This window comes from Gossypium hirsutum, chromosome D01 (genome assembly GCF_007990345.1).
Source record: "Gossypium hirsutum isolate 1008001.06 chromosome D01, Gossypium_hirsutum_v2.1, whole genome shotgun sequence".
Taxonomy (NCBI): Eukaryota; Viridiplantae; Streptophyta; class Magnoliopsida; order Malvales; family Malvaceae; genus Gossypium; species Gossypium hirsutum.
This window is the reverse complement of record NC_053437.1, coordinates 48,993,716-49,012,107: the sequence shown is the minus strand read 5'-3', so window position 1 is coordinate 49,012,107 and position 18,392 is coordinate 48,993,716. Positions and strand designations below refer to the sequence as shown.

At 35.2% G+C, this 18,392-nt stretch overlaps 1 protein-coding gene and 1 long non-coding RNA gene across 2 annotated transcripts; one reads left to right on the top strand and one right to left on the bottom strand.

The window, feature by feature from the left end:
* The first annotated feature begins 4,072 nt into the window (after window positions 1-4,072).
* LOC121213936 (uncharacterized) lies at window positions 4,073-17,019 on the top strand. Its single transcript, XR_005909486.1, has 2 exons — window positions 4,073-4,328; window positions 4,568-17,019. It is a non-coding gene; the product is annotated as an uncharacterized lncRNA (long non-coding RNA).
* Window positions 17,020-17,150: 131 nt separating this feature from the next.
* Window positions 17,151-17,822, bottom strand: LOC107922449 (probable WRKY transcription factor 75). The gene is made up of 2 exons (XM_016852495.2): window positions 17,551-17,822; window positions 17,151-17,331 (listed from the first exon to the last, which is right to left on the bottom strand). The coding sequence occupies exons 1-2, from the start codon at window positions 17,820-17,822 to the stop codon at window positions 17,151-17,153; spliced, it is 453 nt and encodes a 150-aa protein (XP_016707984.1).
* Window positions 17,823-18,392: the final 570 nt, after the last annotated feature.

Genomic DNA, 18,392 nt, shown 5'->3' with positions numbered 1-18,392 from the left:
CCCTGAGTGGATGCGATTGTAGGTATTTTATAACAAGTTGGATTCAAATGCAAGATCAGGACTAGACGGAGCAACAGCAAGAGCCCTTATGAACAGAACGTACGAGGATACGTACGAAATCATTGAGAACATGACATTGAACTCCTATCAACGGTCCATTAAACGATTTACATATGGTTAGAAAACCGCTACGGTAAAAGATATTCAAGAGGATAACAAATATTAACAGTTAGTGGATAGACTTAATCATATTGAATCTGCTAATAATACATTGCCTATGTATAGAGGAGACAAACTGCTCTTCCACTACATCAAGAATCATGTTGAGGATGTGAATTATATCGAAAATATGGGTGGAAAGATCACTCAAATCTGAGATGAAGAGGAAACCAAATAGGAGGTAATAGTTTGAATCAAGCTAAAAACAATAACTATCAACCTCCTTATTTTTAGAAACCTCAGGATAGGGTCAACCCAAGTGACCATACTGCATGTGGTCAACATCTGGGTAGAATCGAGGGGAAGATGCAGTCAATGAGAACAGACGTAAAGTAAGTGTAATCTGAGTACACTAACTCAAAAGAATATTGACTAAACTTAAATATCAAATGAGCCAATTGATGAATATGATGGGTGACATCAAAAGACAAATTGACACAGGTATTCCCAGTAATACAGAAAATAATCCACGAAGGGAAGGTAAAGAGCACGTGAAAGAAATAGTGCTCTGATCGGGCAAAGTACTGAGTAGCCCAAAAAACCGTAATCCGGAAGTAAATATGGAGAATGCTAATGATCCTCAAGAGAAATACCTAGAGGTTGAAGATGAATCAGAGTCAAAGGAGGTAACCGCACCGGTAGCTGAGCTGGAAAAAATAACTAAAGATGTCGTTGCAAAGATCCAATTTCCTTCAAGACTAGAAGAAAAATAAAAGCGGGATGAAAATGGGTTTGTAAGTTTCCTAAACTTGTTCAAAACATTAAATGTTAACCTTCCTTTAGTCGAGTTAATTAAGAAAGTTCCTAAGTACGCCAAGTTTTTAAAGGAAATTATGTCTAGGCGTAGAAAAATTAAGGTAGGTGAACAAGTTAGTATAAACGCTTCCTGTAGTGCTATTATCTAAATACAGGTTCCTCAAAAATTAAAAGACCAAGAAAGTTTTACTATTTCTATAGAGATAGGGAGAATTCATTTAATAGAGCTCTATGTAACTTAAGAACTAGTATTAATTTAATGCTTTTATCTATTTTTGAAAAAATCTATCTCCTAAGGAATTAACAATAATAACATTAACGAAAATAAAGATGAAACAAAAGTTGAGACCCTCCAAGTGTCCTGTCTGTGTCCTAGCCTAAAGGATTATCTGTAAAGAAAGAAATTAGGGAGAGTGAGCTATGGAAGCTCAATGTGAGTCCTTTTACAATAAACCAAATCATACAATTATAGTTTTAAACATTAAATAAAATCGTACATTATTACCAAGAATAACATTCGGTTATAAATATCTTTCAATTTCAAATATGGTAATTTGGTGTTGCTATTTTAGTCAAGCAAAAATAATATTATCAAACATAGACAATCAACTGAATCAATTTCAGAGTTTTTCATACTATTCATGAAAGATATATGCACATAAATCAATTTAATCGTTTCATCAAATAAATTCAGTCATGTATGCATAAATTGTCAAATATGTCATACAAAAATCGGTTCAAAAATCGGTTGTCTTACCACTAGCGCTCTAAAATTGAGAGTTCCCCAGAATTCCCTCCACAATCATTCCAATTTTGTGGACTTAATACAACATTCGAATTCGGGTAATTGCAAATAAAAGCTGTCGGTAACTACGAAAACACGGTCATCTCGTAGATAAGAGCTATCAGAGGGACTGCGAGAGCATAGTGAAAATGCCATAATTAGGATATGGTGTAACTGTGGGTACACTTCAGAGCGTCATAGTTGAAATCTGCTGTAATTGTGAGTACACAAAGAACGATTAACTGCAGGGATACTATCCGTTCTTCCTATAATCATATCAACCCAACCCATGCAAATGCATTACAATTAATTCAAAAGCAATCAAACATTGTAATATTCAATATTCTATCTCTTTGGAAATCAATAGCATTCACAGATCAATTAAACATTCAATATGTCAACCATTTAGAATAAACGAATCATTCAATCGGGTATTTATACAAATATTATGTAAAGTCATTCACGGTTTAATCAATCAATCAAGAGTAACCACATTTATAAATTCATTCATCCATGCATACTATCATTATATTCCTAATCCAAGACCTAATTGCACAATCTAGTTCTCTAAATGCTATTTAAAACCTATTTGGGGATTAATTTGAACAAAATAATAAAAGTTAAAACAAAACTATAATTTTTGAGTTTCAGGGGTCACATGGCCATGTGACTGGACCATGTGCGATGTCCTAGGCCGTGTGCAATTCGAATAGGTGAGGTGTAGGGGCCACACGACCGTGTGGGGAGACTCAGACTGTGTGAGAAGTGGAGTTTTAGGGTTTCAAGGAGGACATAGCCATGTGTGAGGTCGTGTGATCCACATGGGTTGGCCACACGTCCGTGTGGTAGTCCGTGTGTATATGGGCGATCTCGAATCTTGACTCGAGTTTTGGTAAAAGAACACACACCTAACGTCTAGGGTCTTGTACGATGGTTCTTATGTCTAAGTTTTATCCAGATTACCTAAACTGGTCTTTCTATTAACAAAATGCAATAATTAATGATGGATTTCAAGATTTAGGGGGTTTTCAACAAGATCGTAAAGATCCGTAACGGATGAAATATCTAACGAAAATAGTGATTTTCTAGAATTGATGAGATCTAGCTATTGGGAAGCAAGAGAAACATACCAATGTTGATAGAATTTTAGAAATTGATGGCGCAAAATTCAATGATTGATGATAAATGATTCGCTTTGGACTTGATTGCAAAGTTAAGATTCAAGAACTAAATTTCCAGCAAGAACTTTAAGAGAATTTTGTAAAAGAGGGTTTGCAGTGAAAATTGAAAAGAAATAGGGAGAATGAGGGTTTCAATTTGGGTAAGAATCAAATAGGAAATCATAATTGTGCTAGGAAGTGGTTTGTTAGTTGGACTTTGAAAAAATTAAGGGTTGTTTGACAATTGATGCTTTTTGGCCAAAATCAAAGAAAAAAAGAAGAAGTAAAACCAATGTGACCTAAAACTCTACTCAAAGGGATGGAGAGGATGAATCTTAGCCATTAAGATAATGTCTATTCTAAAGTTGTATTTTACTACAAATAATACATAAGTTACTTTAACCTTGATTCCTAGAAAAATAAAAGGGAAAAGTGAAAAAGGTAAGATTAAAACTTTGGTTTTTTAAAAATTTTACTAATCTCTTAACCACTTATGTTAAAATCTAATTTATATAAATTTTAAAATTCTAACCTCCTAATTTTTAGAGTGTTACAAATATTATTACTATAATATAAATGCCATCAACTGAACAAACTAAATCGATGGGCAAGGCAAGGCAAGGCATTGTTTGCATAAATTGAAGACCTCAAATTGCTTTTTTATGAAAAAAATTAAAATTTGTTTAGCGATTGAGTCAAATAGTTAACCAACTTTTTTCTATAAATTTGTTAATTGAGGAAGAGCAAAATTATTTTTATAATTTTTCTTATTGCGATAATTATCAAATTAGATTATAAAAATTACATAATAAATGTTAATTTTATTTATTTATATATGTTAATTTTTTTATTTATATAAAAAAGTAAATCCTTTTATCAATTTATTTTTGAGATAATTATTTCTAATGTATTAATGCATTGTTTGGTAGGAGAATTATAATTTTAATATACCTCTTGATAGGAGTATTATAGTTTTTTTTTGAATAAATTCGGATTGGGCTATATTAATAAAATAAGAAAAACATCACAGATTATCCTAGACTAAATAAACCCTAAACACAGGCCCAAGAAACTCTGGCCCGGTGAACAAAAACTAAACCCATAAATCAACCACTCTTTTTTAAAAAAACTAAAGTAAACAGAAACTAAATTAGAAGCCTCTAGAGCCAATAAAAAAACACCGCAATCTTACCCAATCTGAACAAATCCTCTCCCGTCTTTTCAAATTCATTATTCATTTCTTCATTAAGACGTTTCCTGGATATCAATAAGGTTGTTTCATCTAATTTTTGGGTTTCCCCCTTTTTCAGCCTCTTTAATCTGTATCTGCCATTTCATCTTCTTCTTTGTTCTCCCTTTAGTTCTTCTTCTTTCAGGTGCTCAACATATTCCAGAACTCTGCCTAGCAGGTAAATTTCTTCCTTCTTTCTTAAAGCGTCTCTCGCTAGCTTGTGTGCCAGATAGTTTGCCTCCCTTGGTGTATGCTCAAAATAGTATCTTTTTATTTTTATCAGTAACTGATGATTATCACGAATATATGCTCCGACCCTTGATTTGTCATTAGTTTATGTTTTGCACTTCTTAATGATTGAAAGTGCATATCCTTCAATAATAATGTTTGGCCATTGCATGTCCATACCGATTTGAGTTGCTGTCCGGTAAGCTATTGCTTCTGCGGCATAAGCTGATGCTACTTGGTGGTGAATCTCTGTAAGTGATAAAAGGGCATTTCCTTCGCTGTCCCTGGCCACAATTCCCACTGCCGACTGTTTTGCATTCTCATCAAAAGTTGCATCAAAGTTAACCTTCACGAACTGGCCAAGTGGTTGTTTCCACTTTTTAACTCATTTAGTAACTTTTGAGACTTTTTCTTCAATCCCATTAAGGGTCTGTTTGATTGGCAGTAAAATGTTTTCCGTAAAATGATTTCTGGAAAATGTTTTACATTTCTGTAAAATGACTTACTGGAAAATGTTTATTGAATCTGTGTAAAATATTTTCTGTTGTTTGACAGATTTTCCGAAAATATTTTCCGGAAAAATTATTTTTTAATATATTAATATAAGGGAAATTATAAAATTTAAATATTATTTCTTAAAATATATTACTTATAAAAGTAATAAGGGAAATTATAAACTCTAGATGGATCCCAATAAGCCCAATTTACTTGAGGTTGAAGATATGATTTTGGATTCAAGACATGGGATATGTGATGCCAAAAGATGATGTTGGATATAAGACATGATATTCTAGGGTGTGTATACAATGATTCGTTCTTGATTTTTTGGAACAAAAGAGAGCAATTGCTTTGACTCTTAACCAATTGCTTTGACTCTCATTCCCACTTCTATTTTCAGACTGCCCTATTCTATTATCAGAGAACAAAAGAGAGCAATTATCAGACTGCCCTCTTCTATTTTCACCTTCTTCATCTCCTAACCAATTGCTTTGACTCTCATTCCCACTGCTTTCCAATATCTTCTCATTCCCTCCGACTGCAACAGTAAAACTTCCTTCCGATTCACTCAAATTAGCCACACATTCAGCATCCTCTGTTGCTTCCCACTCTAAAATTTGATTGCTTTTATCTGAAGAATCGATAATACCTTGATTTTGGTCAATTACTTCCGCATTATTTTCAATCGCTGCTTTGGGTCAATTTGAAAAGCAAGCTCATCAGATTCTCGTTCACTTTCAATCTCTGCTTTGGGTCATTCCGAATCAATTCCACAGTCTCTGTCTTGGAAACACTACGCTCGATGTCATTCACTTGCTCCCTTCTGGATCTTGATTGCCGAGTCGGATCTGCCCCGCTCCGAACTAACGAAGTGGACGAGGATGGATACCATCTTGGGCTTAAGAGACTGAGGCTGCGACGCCTCGGGCATTACCAAAATCGGGATCCCTCTAAAGCTTCTCCCATAGCGGGGGCGAAACGACGCATCGAATGGATTTTGGGCAAAAGCAAAATGGAATCCAAACAAAGCTTCAAGGAAAGCTTTTTCCATCAGATTGACTGCCGAGGGCTACACTTTTCGAGAATCAGCAACTTCTCTCCGAAGGCCACTGCCATGGCTTGGAGGCGATTGTAGGCTTCGAAATGGGAAAGGGAAGGAGAAGGGGAAAGGGAAGGAGAAGGGGAAAGGGGAGAAGAATGGGTCATTTTCCGGAAAATGTCTTACCGAATTCAAAACGGTAAGACATTTTCCTCAAACAAGAACTTCTTTTCCCGTGTTTTGTAAAATATTTTACAATAGGAAATAATTTTCCTCCAATCAAACACCGGAAAATGGGGAAAACCAATTCCGGAAATGGTTTTCCCCATATCAAACAGACCTTAAGTTCTGCAATATATCTCCTAATAAAACCTGCGATTTCTTTCCCAGATCTACTGATTTTCTCATGCACTCTCTTGTTCCTTTCTCCCCAGATTGCCCAAAGAGCACAACAAAAGACCCTACGTCTGGTAAGAGTAATCTGTTCAAAAACCCAGGTGAGCCACTGAAAAAATTCCATATAAGGGACCTGTAATAATTCAGATAAAGATAATTCCTCTCATACTTTCATTGCCACAAGACACTCACGAAAAATATGGTTTGTGGTTTCTGCTGTACTGCCACACCCAGAACATGTTGTCTGACTTAGAAGTCTTCTGTAATACAGATTCACCCATGTTGGTAGATAATTCCAGGCAAATCGCCAGATAGAAATTTTTGTCTTAGCAGGAAGATTTAGGATCCATAGATTTTTGTAAAAATTCCTAGTTTCGTTTTGTAAGGCATAAGTCCTAAGATCAATTTCAATGTCCTGTAATAGTTTATAGGCGCTTCGCACTGTAAACTCTCCTAAAGATTCACCCCTCTAGGCCAGAAAATCTTCATGAGGCTCTTTAGCAAGCGGGATGCAGAGGATTCTTTCAAATATCTCCACTGGAAAGGTAGACTCGATCAAGTCCTTCTATGCTTTTTTACTTTCATCAATTAACTCTGCAACTCTATAATCTCGTAAATTGACAAAATGAGACGATAATCTAGCATAATTTAAATCTGGTATCCAACTATCATTCTTAATCAAAATTTCAGTTCCCTTCCTAACTTTCCAGCATAATCCTTCTGATAGAATACCTTTAGTGGCCCATATACTCTTCCACGTGTATGAACAATTATTCTCAAGGCTTGAGTTTAAGAATTTTGTTTCTGGAAAATATTTAGCTTTCAAAATTTTTGAAACTAGTGAGTTTGGATTATTCAGAATTCTCCAACCTTGTTTAGCTAATAAAGAGACATTGAATTTAGCTAAGTTCCTAAAGCCTAACCCTCCATCTTCTTTAGCTCGACACATGTGCTCCCATTTACACCAGTGGATACCCCTTTTCCCTTGCTTTTTCTGCCACCAAAAAGTTGCAAAGCTTTTTTCCAGTTCTTCACATAGGGAATTAGGAAAAAGGAAGCAATACATAGCATAGGTCGGAATAGCCTGTAATATTGATTTAATAAAAGCTTCTTTACCTCCTTGTGAAAGCAATCTGATACTCCAATCTTTGATTCTAGAATTGACTTTATCCTTTAGATATTGAAAAGACTCCTTTTTTCGTTGCCAATCAAATTAGGGAGACCCAAGTACTTTTCCATGTCTGAAGACCCTCTTATCCCTAAACTTTCTAAAACTTTGCCCCTTATATCTTCTGATGTATTCGAACTAAAAAAAACCATGGATTTCTCAAAAATTAACGCACTGACCAGATCAATCTTCATATTCCTTTAGAACTCCTTTTAGCACTCTCACTCCCTTATCAGTGGCTTCACTGAACAGTATACAATCATCTGCAAAGAGCAAATGTGAGATCCCTAGTCCTTTCCTGCTCGCCTTTGCTCCTTTCGTCTTTCCCTTTTTTAGTGCCAATCTCATCAATGCTGAAAGCCCCTCGCTACATATTAGAAATAGGAAGGGACTCAGGGGTCCCCCTGGCGCAACCCTCTTGAAGACTGAAAAGTTTCCCCCTTTTCCCATTATTGTTGACTGCAAAAGTTGCTGAAGAAACGCATTTCATGATTAAATCAGCCCATTCTTCAACAAAACCCATTCGCAGCATTACTTCTTTAAGAAACCTCCACTCAACCCTATCATAGGCATTGCTCATATCAAGCTTAATTGCCATTAAACTTTCTTACCTGTACGTTTTCGCTTGAAAGTATGAAGGAGCTCGTAAGCTATTAATATATTATCAGAAATTAGCCTACTTGGGACAAAAGCACTCTGCACCACATCAATACACTGCCCGATAACCCCTGAAGTCTATTAGCAATAGTCTTTGCAACGAGATTATAAATAACTGTGCATAAGCTGATTGGTCTGAAATTGGCTAAATTCTTGGGATTTTGAATTTTTGGAATCAATACAATATCAGTTGCATTGAAAGGGCCAAGAGTTTTACCGCTATTTAAGCATCCAAGGCAGAAACTAGTAACTTATTTCCCCACTATATGCCAATATTGCTGAAAGAAAAGTGCTGGAAATCCGTCAGGCCCTGGTGCTTTCGTAGGTCCCATACCTTTCAAGGCTAAAAGCACCTATTCTTCCGTAAATTTTCTCATTAAATCTGCGTTCATTTCTGGCGTAATGTTACCATCAATACCAGTTAAGAGATGAGATAGTTCTCCTACTCCTTTTGATGAAAAAAGCTTCTAAAAAAATGTCTTGGCTGCTTTACTGATCTTATCTTCCTCAGTTGCTTCTCCTCCTCCATCCAATTCAAGCCTTGAAATGTTGTTTCTCTTTCATCAGGACGTGGCATACTTGTGAAAAAAAACCTGTATTCTTGTCCTTTACTTTAAGCCAGTTTGCTCTTGTCCTCTGTTCCCAATACCTCTCCTCTTTGTCTATTTCTAAGTTTAAATGCACCTTTGTGTCAATAATCTCTGCCAGTATATCATCATTGCTTTCTTCCTCCAACAGCGTTTCAAGGTTTTTGTTAAGTCTTTTCTTTAACCCTTCTCGACTTTTTCTAATTTGTTCTGCCCATTCTTTTAAATTCGATTACAGCTTTTCCAATTTCTCCATTAAAGTACCGGCGGATGTTTCCCAAGATATTTTAATTATTCCTTATAAAGAATCTTCCATGATCCACCATGCCTCAAATTTAAACCTTGGCCTCCCCACATAAGTATTTTCAGTTTTTGAATTGAGCAAAAGTGGACAATGATCGGACATCGTATGAATTAAATGTTGGATATTACCACTTGGGAAAAGATTCTGCCATTTATCATTAGCAACTCCCCTATCCAATCTTTCTCTGATATTTGTTTCTGGCAGATTCCCTCTTTCCCATGTAAACCAAGCCCCTGTATACCCTAGGTTTTCTAACTGACATTCCTCAAGGGTCTTCCTGAAAGCCTCCATCCTTCTTTTTTCTCTTGCAAACCCTCCCTTCTTCTCAAAGGAGTACATAATTTCGTTGAAATCCCCACTTACAAGCCATGGGTGTCTCTGATCACGTCCTAGTTTCCGTAATAAGTTCCAAGAATCCTTATTATCCTTGACATAAGGGGAGCCATAGAATCCTGTGAATCTCCACTCTTCTTTGTCATTTTCTTTCTTCACCAGAACATCAATATGACTCCTAGAGAAGCTCCTTAAAGTGACTAAAATCTCTCCCTTCCATGCTAAACATAAACCACATCGGGAGCCTTCTGCAGCAACATCAATTCCATTCAGAAGCCAGCAGCTTCTTCTGACTTTTTCCATGCACTGCTTGTTAACTTTTGTCTCCATTAAGAAGACCATCTGGGGATTATGCTGCTTTAAAAAGTGTCGCAGCCTTCTAACTGTTCGTGGACTCCCCAATCTACGAACATTCCAACTGATGCTTTTCATTACGTTTGGTCAGCTTGCCTCTTGGCAGCCGCCAATCCCATAATTAGTTGAACTTCATTCTGATCCATAATATTACTCATCGTTTCTGCTAACATGTCCCCCAGATCCTTTTCTTGCTCTTTTTTCTGTCTTTTAGTACCATCTCCATAATCATCTTCTACATTAAAGATCTCTAATCTTCCTTCTGTAGCTTTCCTCTTCTTAATACCACTCTCGTCCACTCGCTGAGTCCCCTTTGACTTGGGGCAATTCTTTTCCAGCTCATCTTTTTTGCTGAATTTGAGTTAATAACTGGACTACTCCTATTTTCAACCATCTTTTCATCAATAATGACTGTGGCTGCGTCCACTTGATTCTTCAACATCTTCTCTTCATCGCCCACATGTGATCTCCCATGTAACACCTCCTTAAAATTATTCGCTTCTCCATTTATTATATCTTCGAACCTCTCATTCTCATAATCACCTGTATAAGAAACCTAAGCCCTATCCTTCTTTGATAAATCATTAAATTGTATAACTTCCTTTCCAACAAGATTTGATTCTGCTTTTAATGCCATTGTAAATGGAGGATCATCTTTAATTTTACTTTTTTTCTGCAACACTCAGCACACTACATTCTGGAATTCCGTGGCCCAACCTTCCACACCCGTAGCAAAACAGTGGTAATTTCTCGTACTTAAAAGAAATCCAATTTTGATTTCTATTATCCGATGAGACGAAAATTCCTCGTCGAAGGGGTTTCTGCACATTAAGGTTTATTTTGAGACGGCACCATTCTTCGCTAATTTCAGATCTAATAACTCCTCCAAACGTAATGCCTATAACATGTAATAAATCCTTTTTATCAAATTCTGGTAAACATGACCCTATCTTTAACCAAACCGAAGAGGAATTAAGACAGATCTGAGATATTTCCACCGATTGAGTTAACCTATCAAATAAGATTAAACTCTTTCGAAAAGCCATGGCCTGCCTTCCATGATAAACTCCAAATCTTCTTCCAACTCAAACACAATCAAATATAGATTCTGCCCTGCCAATTTAATCTCAAACTTTTTCTTTGTTTTCCACAAACTCCTCATCTGTGCTTTAAAACTTTCAGGGTTGTAAAGTTTCCCTGTCCAAATTGTACAGATTAGAGTTGGCTTGTCGTCAGGAACTACCCTTAATCCTTTGACAGATAATTGAATAAGTTCTTCAGATAGAAGGGAGATCTCATCCCTATGCTCTCTATTTTCGCCACCGCTTTCCCCCATCCCTAGCCGCAAAAAACAACTGCCTGTACTAGGATTCTCGGTAAAGCACTCTTGGAGACTTAGTAGTATTATAGTTTTAACATACCTCTTAATACATCAGTTGAAAATAATCAGTTGTTTGGTTTAAAACAATTAATACATGAGTTAATAAACTTTAAGTCATGTGAATTTTTTGCATTAACTTAGGTAAAAAAAAATTACCTCCTTTGAGTGGGCTTATTTTTTACGTGTGTTTTTTTAATTACAATTTTCCTAGTGTATCCTTTATAAAATAATCAAATTATACATATTTTTAGACTTTTTGCTTTTCACTCTCATTACCATTTGAGTTCTTAAATCCAGGTACGTGGTTTCTCAATTTTTTGTAAACATAATCATCTTGGTTTCTTGAAAAATTACAACACTTTATTCTCTTTTGTGGGTTCTTTCTTCTTGTCCTCTTTCCATTGTTATTCACCAATTTGTTTCTAATAAATAATTATTAAATTTAAATATTAGATTATTCATATTTTGGTTTTTAAAAGTTATATTTGATCTAAACATTTTTAGAGCAATCGAGAGATAAATTGATAGTCAAATTGAAAATAGATAGATAAACAAGAACCAAATTTATGGTGTACCCATTTATTTTTATGCTTTGGAGCAAATATTTTTACACCTGCAATTAAATTCTTGGGTTGAGATTTATAATGTATCGATTCATTTGTTGCATAGTAATTATTTAAACAGGTGATGAGTTTATAGGCAAAATTGGTATTTTATAGAATAACACTTATGTTAATATATGTTTATTACATGATTAGCAATCTACCTACCAAACGATGGGCTATTTATATATTATGTTAGTTTACTAATTTTTCCTTATATTAAAATATATGTATTAAATAAAATTTTTCTTTACATTATTATACTAGTAACAAATTAGAGGTAAAAATTATTAAACTCACAAATCCAAGTTGTTAACAAAGATAGTAAATGCTTCCTATTCTTTAGGGCCCTTCTTCTGTTTTTTTTATCTTTTTTAAATTTTTAAATTTATTAATTGAATGAAATAGAGATATATTATTTCTCCAAAAAATATCTCCAATCTCATGCTTTTCCCAAATCCTCAATCCATTCTTCCATCATTTCCTTTTACAACATATCATCTTCTAGATCTGATTTAAATATCTCAATCGCAGTTGCTCACCTTTTTCTTCAAGGGTATATGACAGTTGAATAAAATATAAAAAAAACATGTTACATGTTGAGCGAAACACTTGTACATTATTTGCTACAATAAAAGTGTGTATTCTCTTTTAAATATGTTTGTTTGTTTGTTTGTTTTGTAGATAGATAAACATTATAGAAGACTCTTTAGGTTTAGATGTTGTAATGAACTTGGATAGATTGATTTTGAACAAGGAATACAAAGGTATGACAATACCAACAAAATAATATTTAATAATTGTATTTAGATACAAATTGATAGAACACTTAGCTAAAGTTCATAAGAATGGGGATAAGAGGAATCATAAATTGGAATTTCAAAATAAAAATAACATAACCAACAAGGAATTTTCTGTCATCTTATAGCCTCTCAAACCGTTATTTTGGTGCTAACATGTACTAAATGAAAAAATCAACATATTTCTATTGAATCTTCCTTTGGCGTGCATTTCTTCTTGGTTTTGGCTAGTCTATGCCTGGTTCCTATGTTTCGATTGGTCCGCTCCTGAATTTACCAAGATAGTAGGTAACTCCTCGTGAGGTTTGATCATAACAATACCTTTCAGTTCTAGAAGAGCCTTGTCATCATGGTTCCAATCAGGGAAGCACTTCACGATGTGGTCCCTAGCTTCCCAAGTAGTTGTTGTAGATGGAAGGTCGTCCCACTGAATAAGAAATTGATCAATCAAACGGCTCGAGCGATTGATTACTCTTTCGTCCAAAACCTCTTTAGGTTTTAAGATTATTGTGTTAATGGCGTCCACAAGATGCAATGAGGTGACCTATTGTTCCGGAGTACTGACACGTTTTTGAAGAATGGATACATGGAAAACAAGATAAATGGTGGCAATGGTGGGAAAATCAAACTTGTAAGCCACTTGCCTCATATGGTGGAGAACTTTGAAGGGTCCAAAGAATCTTCAACCAAGCTTGTGATGTCGCTGGAGGCGTACGAAGTTTTGGCGAAAAGGTTGAAGTTTGACATAAACTTAGTCTCTTTTCTGGAAAACCACCTATTGATGGTGTATGTTAGCCACATGTTTCATTCGGGATTGTGCTTTGGACATACTCTACCGGAGAAGATTGAGTACGACATCTCTGTCGAGCATAAATTCCTCAACCTTTTAATATATTTGGCAATCGTTGGTAGTTATCGACCATAGAGGGCTTTGAATGGTGTATTTTCACCAATGTTTGATAGGTTGTATTATACCAATATCCAGCCCAAGGAAACATCGAAACCTACTTTGTTGGTGTGTTGGCGGTGAAAGAGTAAAGATACATATTAAGGCATTTGTTGAGAGCCTTTGTTTGCCCATCCGTTTGTGGATGATATGGCGTACTGATGAAAAGGTCAGTGCCTTGCAGTCGATGTAGTTCTTGACAAATTGCTCACATAAAATGAGGGTCCTGGTTGGTGACGATCAAGCTAGAGATGCCATGGAGTCGGATTGCCCCTCGTTGGAATAGATGGTGAAAAATCACTCTCAAAACATTTTTACTACTTCAATAAATAGTTCAAATAGAGCTTGCAATATAAATGAGTTGGCTTGGCCCACTCTAAATGAGCTAGAGATTCGAGGTTTGGCTAGAGGGATCTCAAATGTTGAAGTTCCAAGGCTCCTGGTTCAGATGGCCTCCACCCCATGTTCTTTAAAAATGCTGGGAATATGTGAGACGAAAGACCATTGAAATGGTTAATAATGTTTTTTCTTTGGGTAAGTTGTCAGTTGGCAACAGGCACATGATAATGTTATCATTGTGTAAGAAGTTTTCCACTCACTCAATAAAATGAAAGGGAAAAGAGGGGCTATGGTCATTAAACTTGACATTGAGAAAGCCTATGACAAACCTGAGTGGATTTTTGTTAGGAAAGTCCTATGTTTTTTCAATTTTCCTAAAAATTTTATTTGCTTCATCTTGCAATGCATTTGCACTTCATCTATTTCAATCCTTCTAAATATCTCCAAGCTTGAATAGTTTGTTCTCACAAGAGGAATCCAACAAGGGGACCCTTTGTCTCCCTATATTTTCATCATCTGTATGGAATACTTCAATCATCTTATCTTGAGAGAAATTGACAATAATTCTTGGCAACCAATTCGAGCTTCGAGAATAGGTCCTTTACTCTCCCACATCTTCTTTGTGGATGATGTAATTCTCTTCTTTAAAGTCAATAAAACTTATGTTCGGTTCATCATGGCTACTCTTAAAACCTTCATGGAACAATTTGGTCAAAGCATTTATTTGTAAAAATTCAAATTTTTGTTTTCCCCTAAAATGGAGGATAATACTAAGTTAATAATGGTTAATACCCTTAAAATGCAATAGACAAAAGACTTGGGGAAATACTTGGGATTCCTGATTCACCCATCCAAAGTTTCTAGAAAAGAGTATGACTTCATCATTGAAAAATTTCAAGGAAATTTGAGCTCCTGAAAAGCAAATTTATTATCTCGGGCGGGAAGATTAGTGCTAATCCATGCAATTATGACGACCATTCCAAATTATTACATGCAATGTAGAATGTTACTAGCTAATATGTTAGCTAGACTTCATCGAATCAATAAGAACTTCTTTTGGGGTTCCTGAAAAACTCAATGAGATTCCATATGACAAATCGGGATGTATTAGCTAAGTCAAAAGAGATTGGTGGCATTCGAATGAGAGTTTAAAAATTTAAAAATCAAGCCCAGTTGATGAAATTGGCTTGGAGAATGATACATGAACAAGAGTCGATTTGGGTCAAGGTTCTAGCAAGTAAATATCTTCCAAGAAGTGACGATACTTCAGCTAAAAGAAGTGTTTCAACCACGTTGGCCTTGCTTAAGAAAATCAGCCCATTATTCCAAAATGGCTTAAGATAGACTGTTGGAAATGGAAATAACATTAGGTTCTGGGATGATGATTGGAATGGACTGGGCCACCTTAGAACCCTCTGCATTGGGTCATTGTTGAGAGGAGAGTAAAACCATTTCTTCAAAAGAGCTGATGATCGATTGGAGCTCAGCTCGACCCGAAAGCTGGCTCGAAAAGTGGGAGGGTTTGGATAAAAAATAATGGCCATTTAGAAAATGGGTCGGACCTTAGGTAAGGCTTTTTTGGCTTAAGCCCAACTCGGCCCGAATATGTAAAAAAAATTGTTTTTTTATTGTTTTATTGTTTTTTACTATTTTTTGCTATTTTCTTATTGTTTTTTTACTATTTTGCTACCATTTTCACTATTATTTTGCTTTTGTTTTGTTGTTATTGTTTGAATATTGTATAACTATTATTTTATTGTTAATTTTGTTTCTAGTTTAGAGGCATTTGTTTGTTAAATTGCACATATATTAGTTTTATTCAAGTATACATATGTATTTTTTAATTTATTTTCAATTTGTAATGTTTTTATAATTTTTGATGTATTATATATATTTTTAAAAAATTAATAAAAATTAATATAAACGGGCCAAACCCAAATTTTAACATTTTTATCAGAGTCAAATTTGAGCAAAAATTTAGTTCCATTGTTTATACTGGACCTAAAATTTTTGTTGGCCGACCCGGGGTACGTAACCTCTAGTTGGAGAGTGATGGCTGTGATAACTGGTCATTCCAAATTCCAAAAGAATATTTAGTGGCCACACTCAACACTGCTATCTCTTTTGACTCTGGGAAAGTCGATTCTCTCTGTTGGACGCACACAAATGATGGTTTGTTCTCGTTAGCCAATGCTTATGATTTGGCTGCTCAAAGGGAAAGGATTACAACCATGGGGATTGAGGCATGGTGGGAAGTATTTTGGAAAATCAAAATTCTTCCAAAGATCAAGGTGTTTCTCTAGAAATGCATTAACAAGATTTTACCTACTGCAAATTTTTTGAATCAAAGGGGTTTTTCAGTACAGGATATTTGCCCTTTCTGCCTTTCTAGTAACGAGGAAACCCCACATCTATTGATAGATCGTGGGGTTGTTAAAAATTGGTTGTCTTCTTCCACTGCTATTAACAATAATTTACCCGGTTTGGATGGCGATTGGAAAGATTGGATCTTTTCAAACATTGAAGCCAAGAGATGGACCAAAGTTACCGTGGTTTTTAGTTTTCTCCTTCGCTGTTTAGGAGCTTTGGCTGCTCAGAAATGCTGTTGTTTTTAACAGCAACCCCAAACCAGCCAATGTTCGAGCTCAATGTTTAGTAGAGGAAAGCGAATTCTTTACGATCTCCCTAATCATCAAAGTCGTTTACCCTCCCCCAGCTGTGATGGTCAAATGGCATCCCCCTCGCTTAGGATGGATCATGTTTTGGTAACCCTGGGAGAGCCGGAGCAGGGGGGATTATTAGAGATCATTATGGAACCTGACATTCCTAAAGCTAACAACATTGAAGCTGAGTTATGGGCCTTGAGAGATGGCTTAAAATTGCTGTTGACCTCAATATTTCCCATTCAGAAATTGAAGTAGACTCTACTGCTATCATCTCTCTTGTTACTAATGATGCTATTACAAATAACCTGCTTGGTATAGTAATGGCAAAGTTAGGAAGCAGCCATAGCAGTATGTTGAATACTGATCTTGTTGCTGTTTTTGTCGAGCCACCTGAAGCTGTTCTGTCTTTTTTGTAATGGAAGAGGCTTTCGGTCCTCCCATTTTAAGAACAATTATGTAATACACTGTCATGTTCCTTTTATTTACCAAAAGAAAAACTAAATAAATTCTATGTGAAACCAAAATAACTACATGAATAAATATACATAATAATGATTCTAATTTCTTACTATATTCAGCTCCAAAATCTCAATACAATTTGAGATAATAAACAAAACGAAGGGGTTTTTTTTTTCATTATGCATATCAGAATTGAACTAAAATACATAATTTTCTACATAATTAATTATAAATCGTGTTAATTTAAAAGGAAGTAGTGTAGATCTGCATCTGGCTTAAGATATGCTCAAAGTTGTCATTAGAATTTTGAATGGGATGGGAATGCATGCCTTCATAAGTTGTCACCACCATTCCTTCATCTTTTGTTAACCTTTGAATTTGTTTTTTCACATTGCATCCTTGATGCGTACATCGATAATAACTTCTGCAAAACCATAGTTCAGTCAGTTTCTCATCTTTTATAATATTATTTTATTATAAAAGGTGCAACTATTTTTATAATTTATTTTGAATCTATAGCAACAACATCAGTAAAATATACAATAATCTAAAGATAAATTAAGAAGTAAAGATTAATATTTTATCTTGGCAGGAATAAAATTAAAAATATCATCTAATGATAAGCTAGAATGTTGAAAAATACCTAGGGAATTTGTTGTTCTTGACTGCTTTCTGGCCATATTTTCTCCATCTATAGCCATCATCAAGTATATCAACTTTGCTTCTAGTTTGGAAAGCATATCTTGGCTTTCTTATCCTTTTATGGTCTCCTTTCTTCTTCGCAGTCCCAAGCAACCCAGCAAAGGTTTTGTTCTCAGCCCCACCCTCCATCTCTTCCATCGATCCCTTCCCACTTTGAAATTCACCATAACCAAGCAAGGATGAAGTTGTCAAAAATCCCTGAAAATTTTCCATCAAAGATCCACCTAGACAAAACAAAAGAGAGGATGATATGATTCACTAATTACTAACTACAAGTATATTTAAAGAAGAAGAGTGAAAAAAAGGGTCCTAAGAGAGAGTTTAAAATAGGAAGGCGGCTTGATGACTAGCTAGCTATCTATAGCAGTCATTTCCCTTTTCCTATGGTTTCGTAAAGGGCACGTATATATAATTGAAAGATCACTAAAGAAGCAGGCGATAGGCAATTTAATTTTTAATATATTCTAATGAAATACATATTTAAAATATTGGAGGGCTTCTTTGTTTAAACCCCAATAGTCTGCTTACTAAATTTATTCCAATAAATATATAAAAAAAGAAGTAGTCATTCATGTTGTCGGATAATAATAAATAGCTTAAAATATAATAAATATCTCAATTGGCTTCGATTTCGTACGTGGCTTGTTAATACGTAATTTACATTCAAAGAAACAATATTTACAGTCAAAGATTTTACTGGTCAGCAGATGTATTCCTCGTGTGGAATTAATATATCATAATCTCACACTAGATTATGGCTTCTTGGATTCCTGAAATATTAAA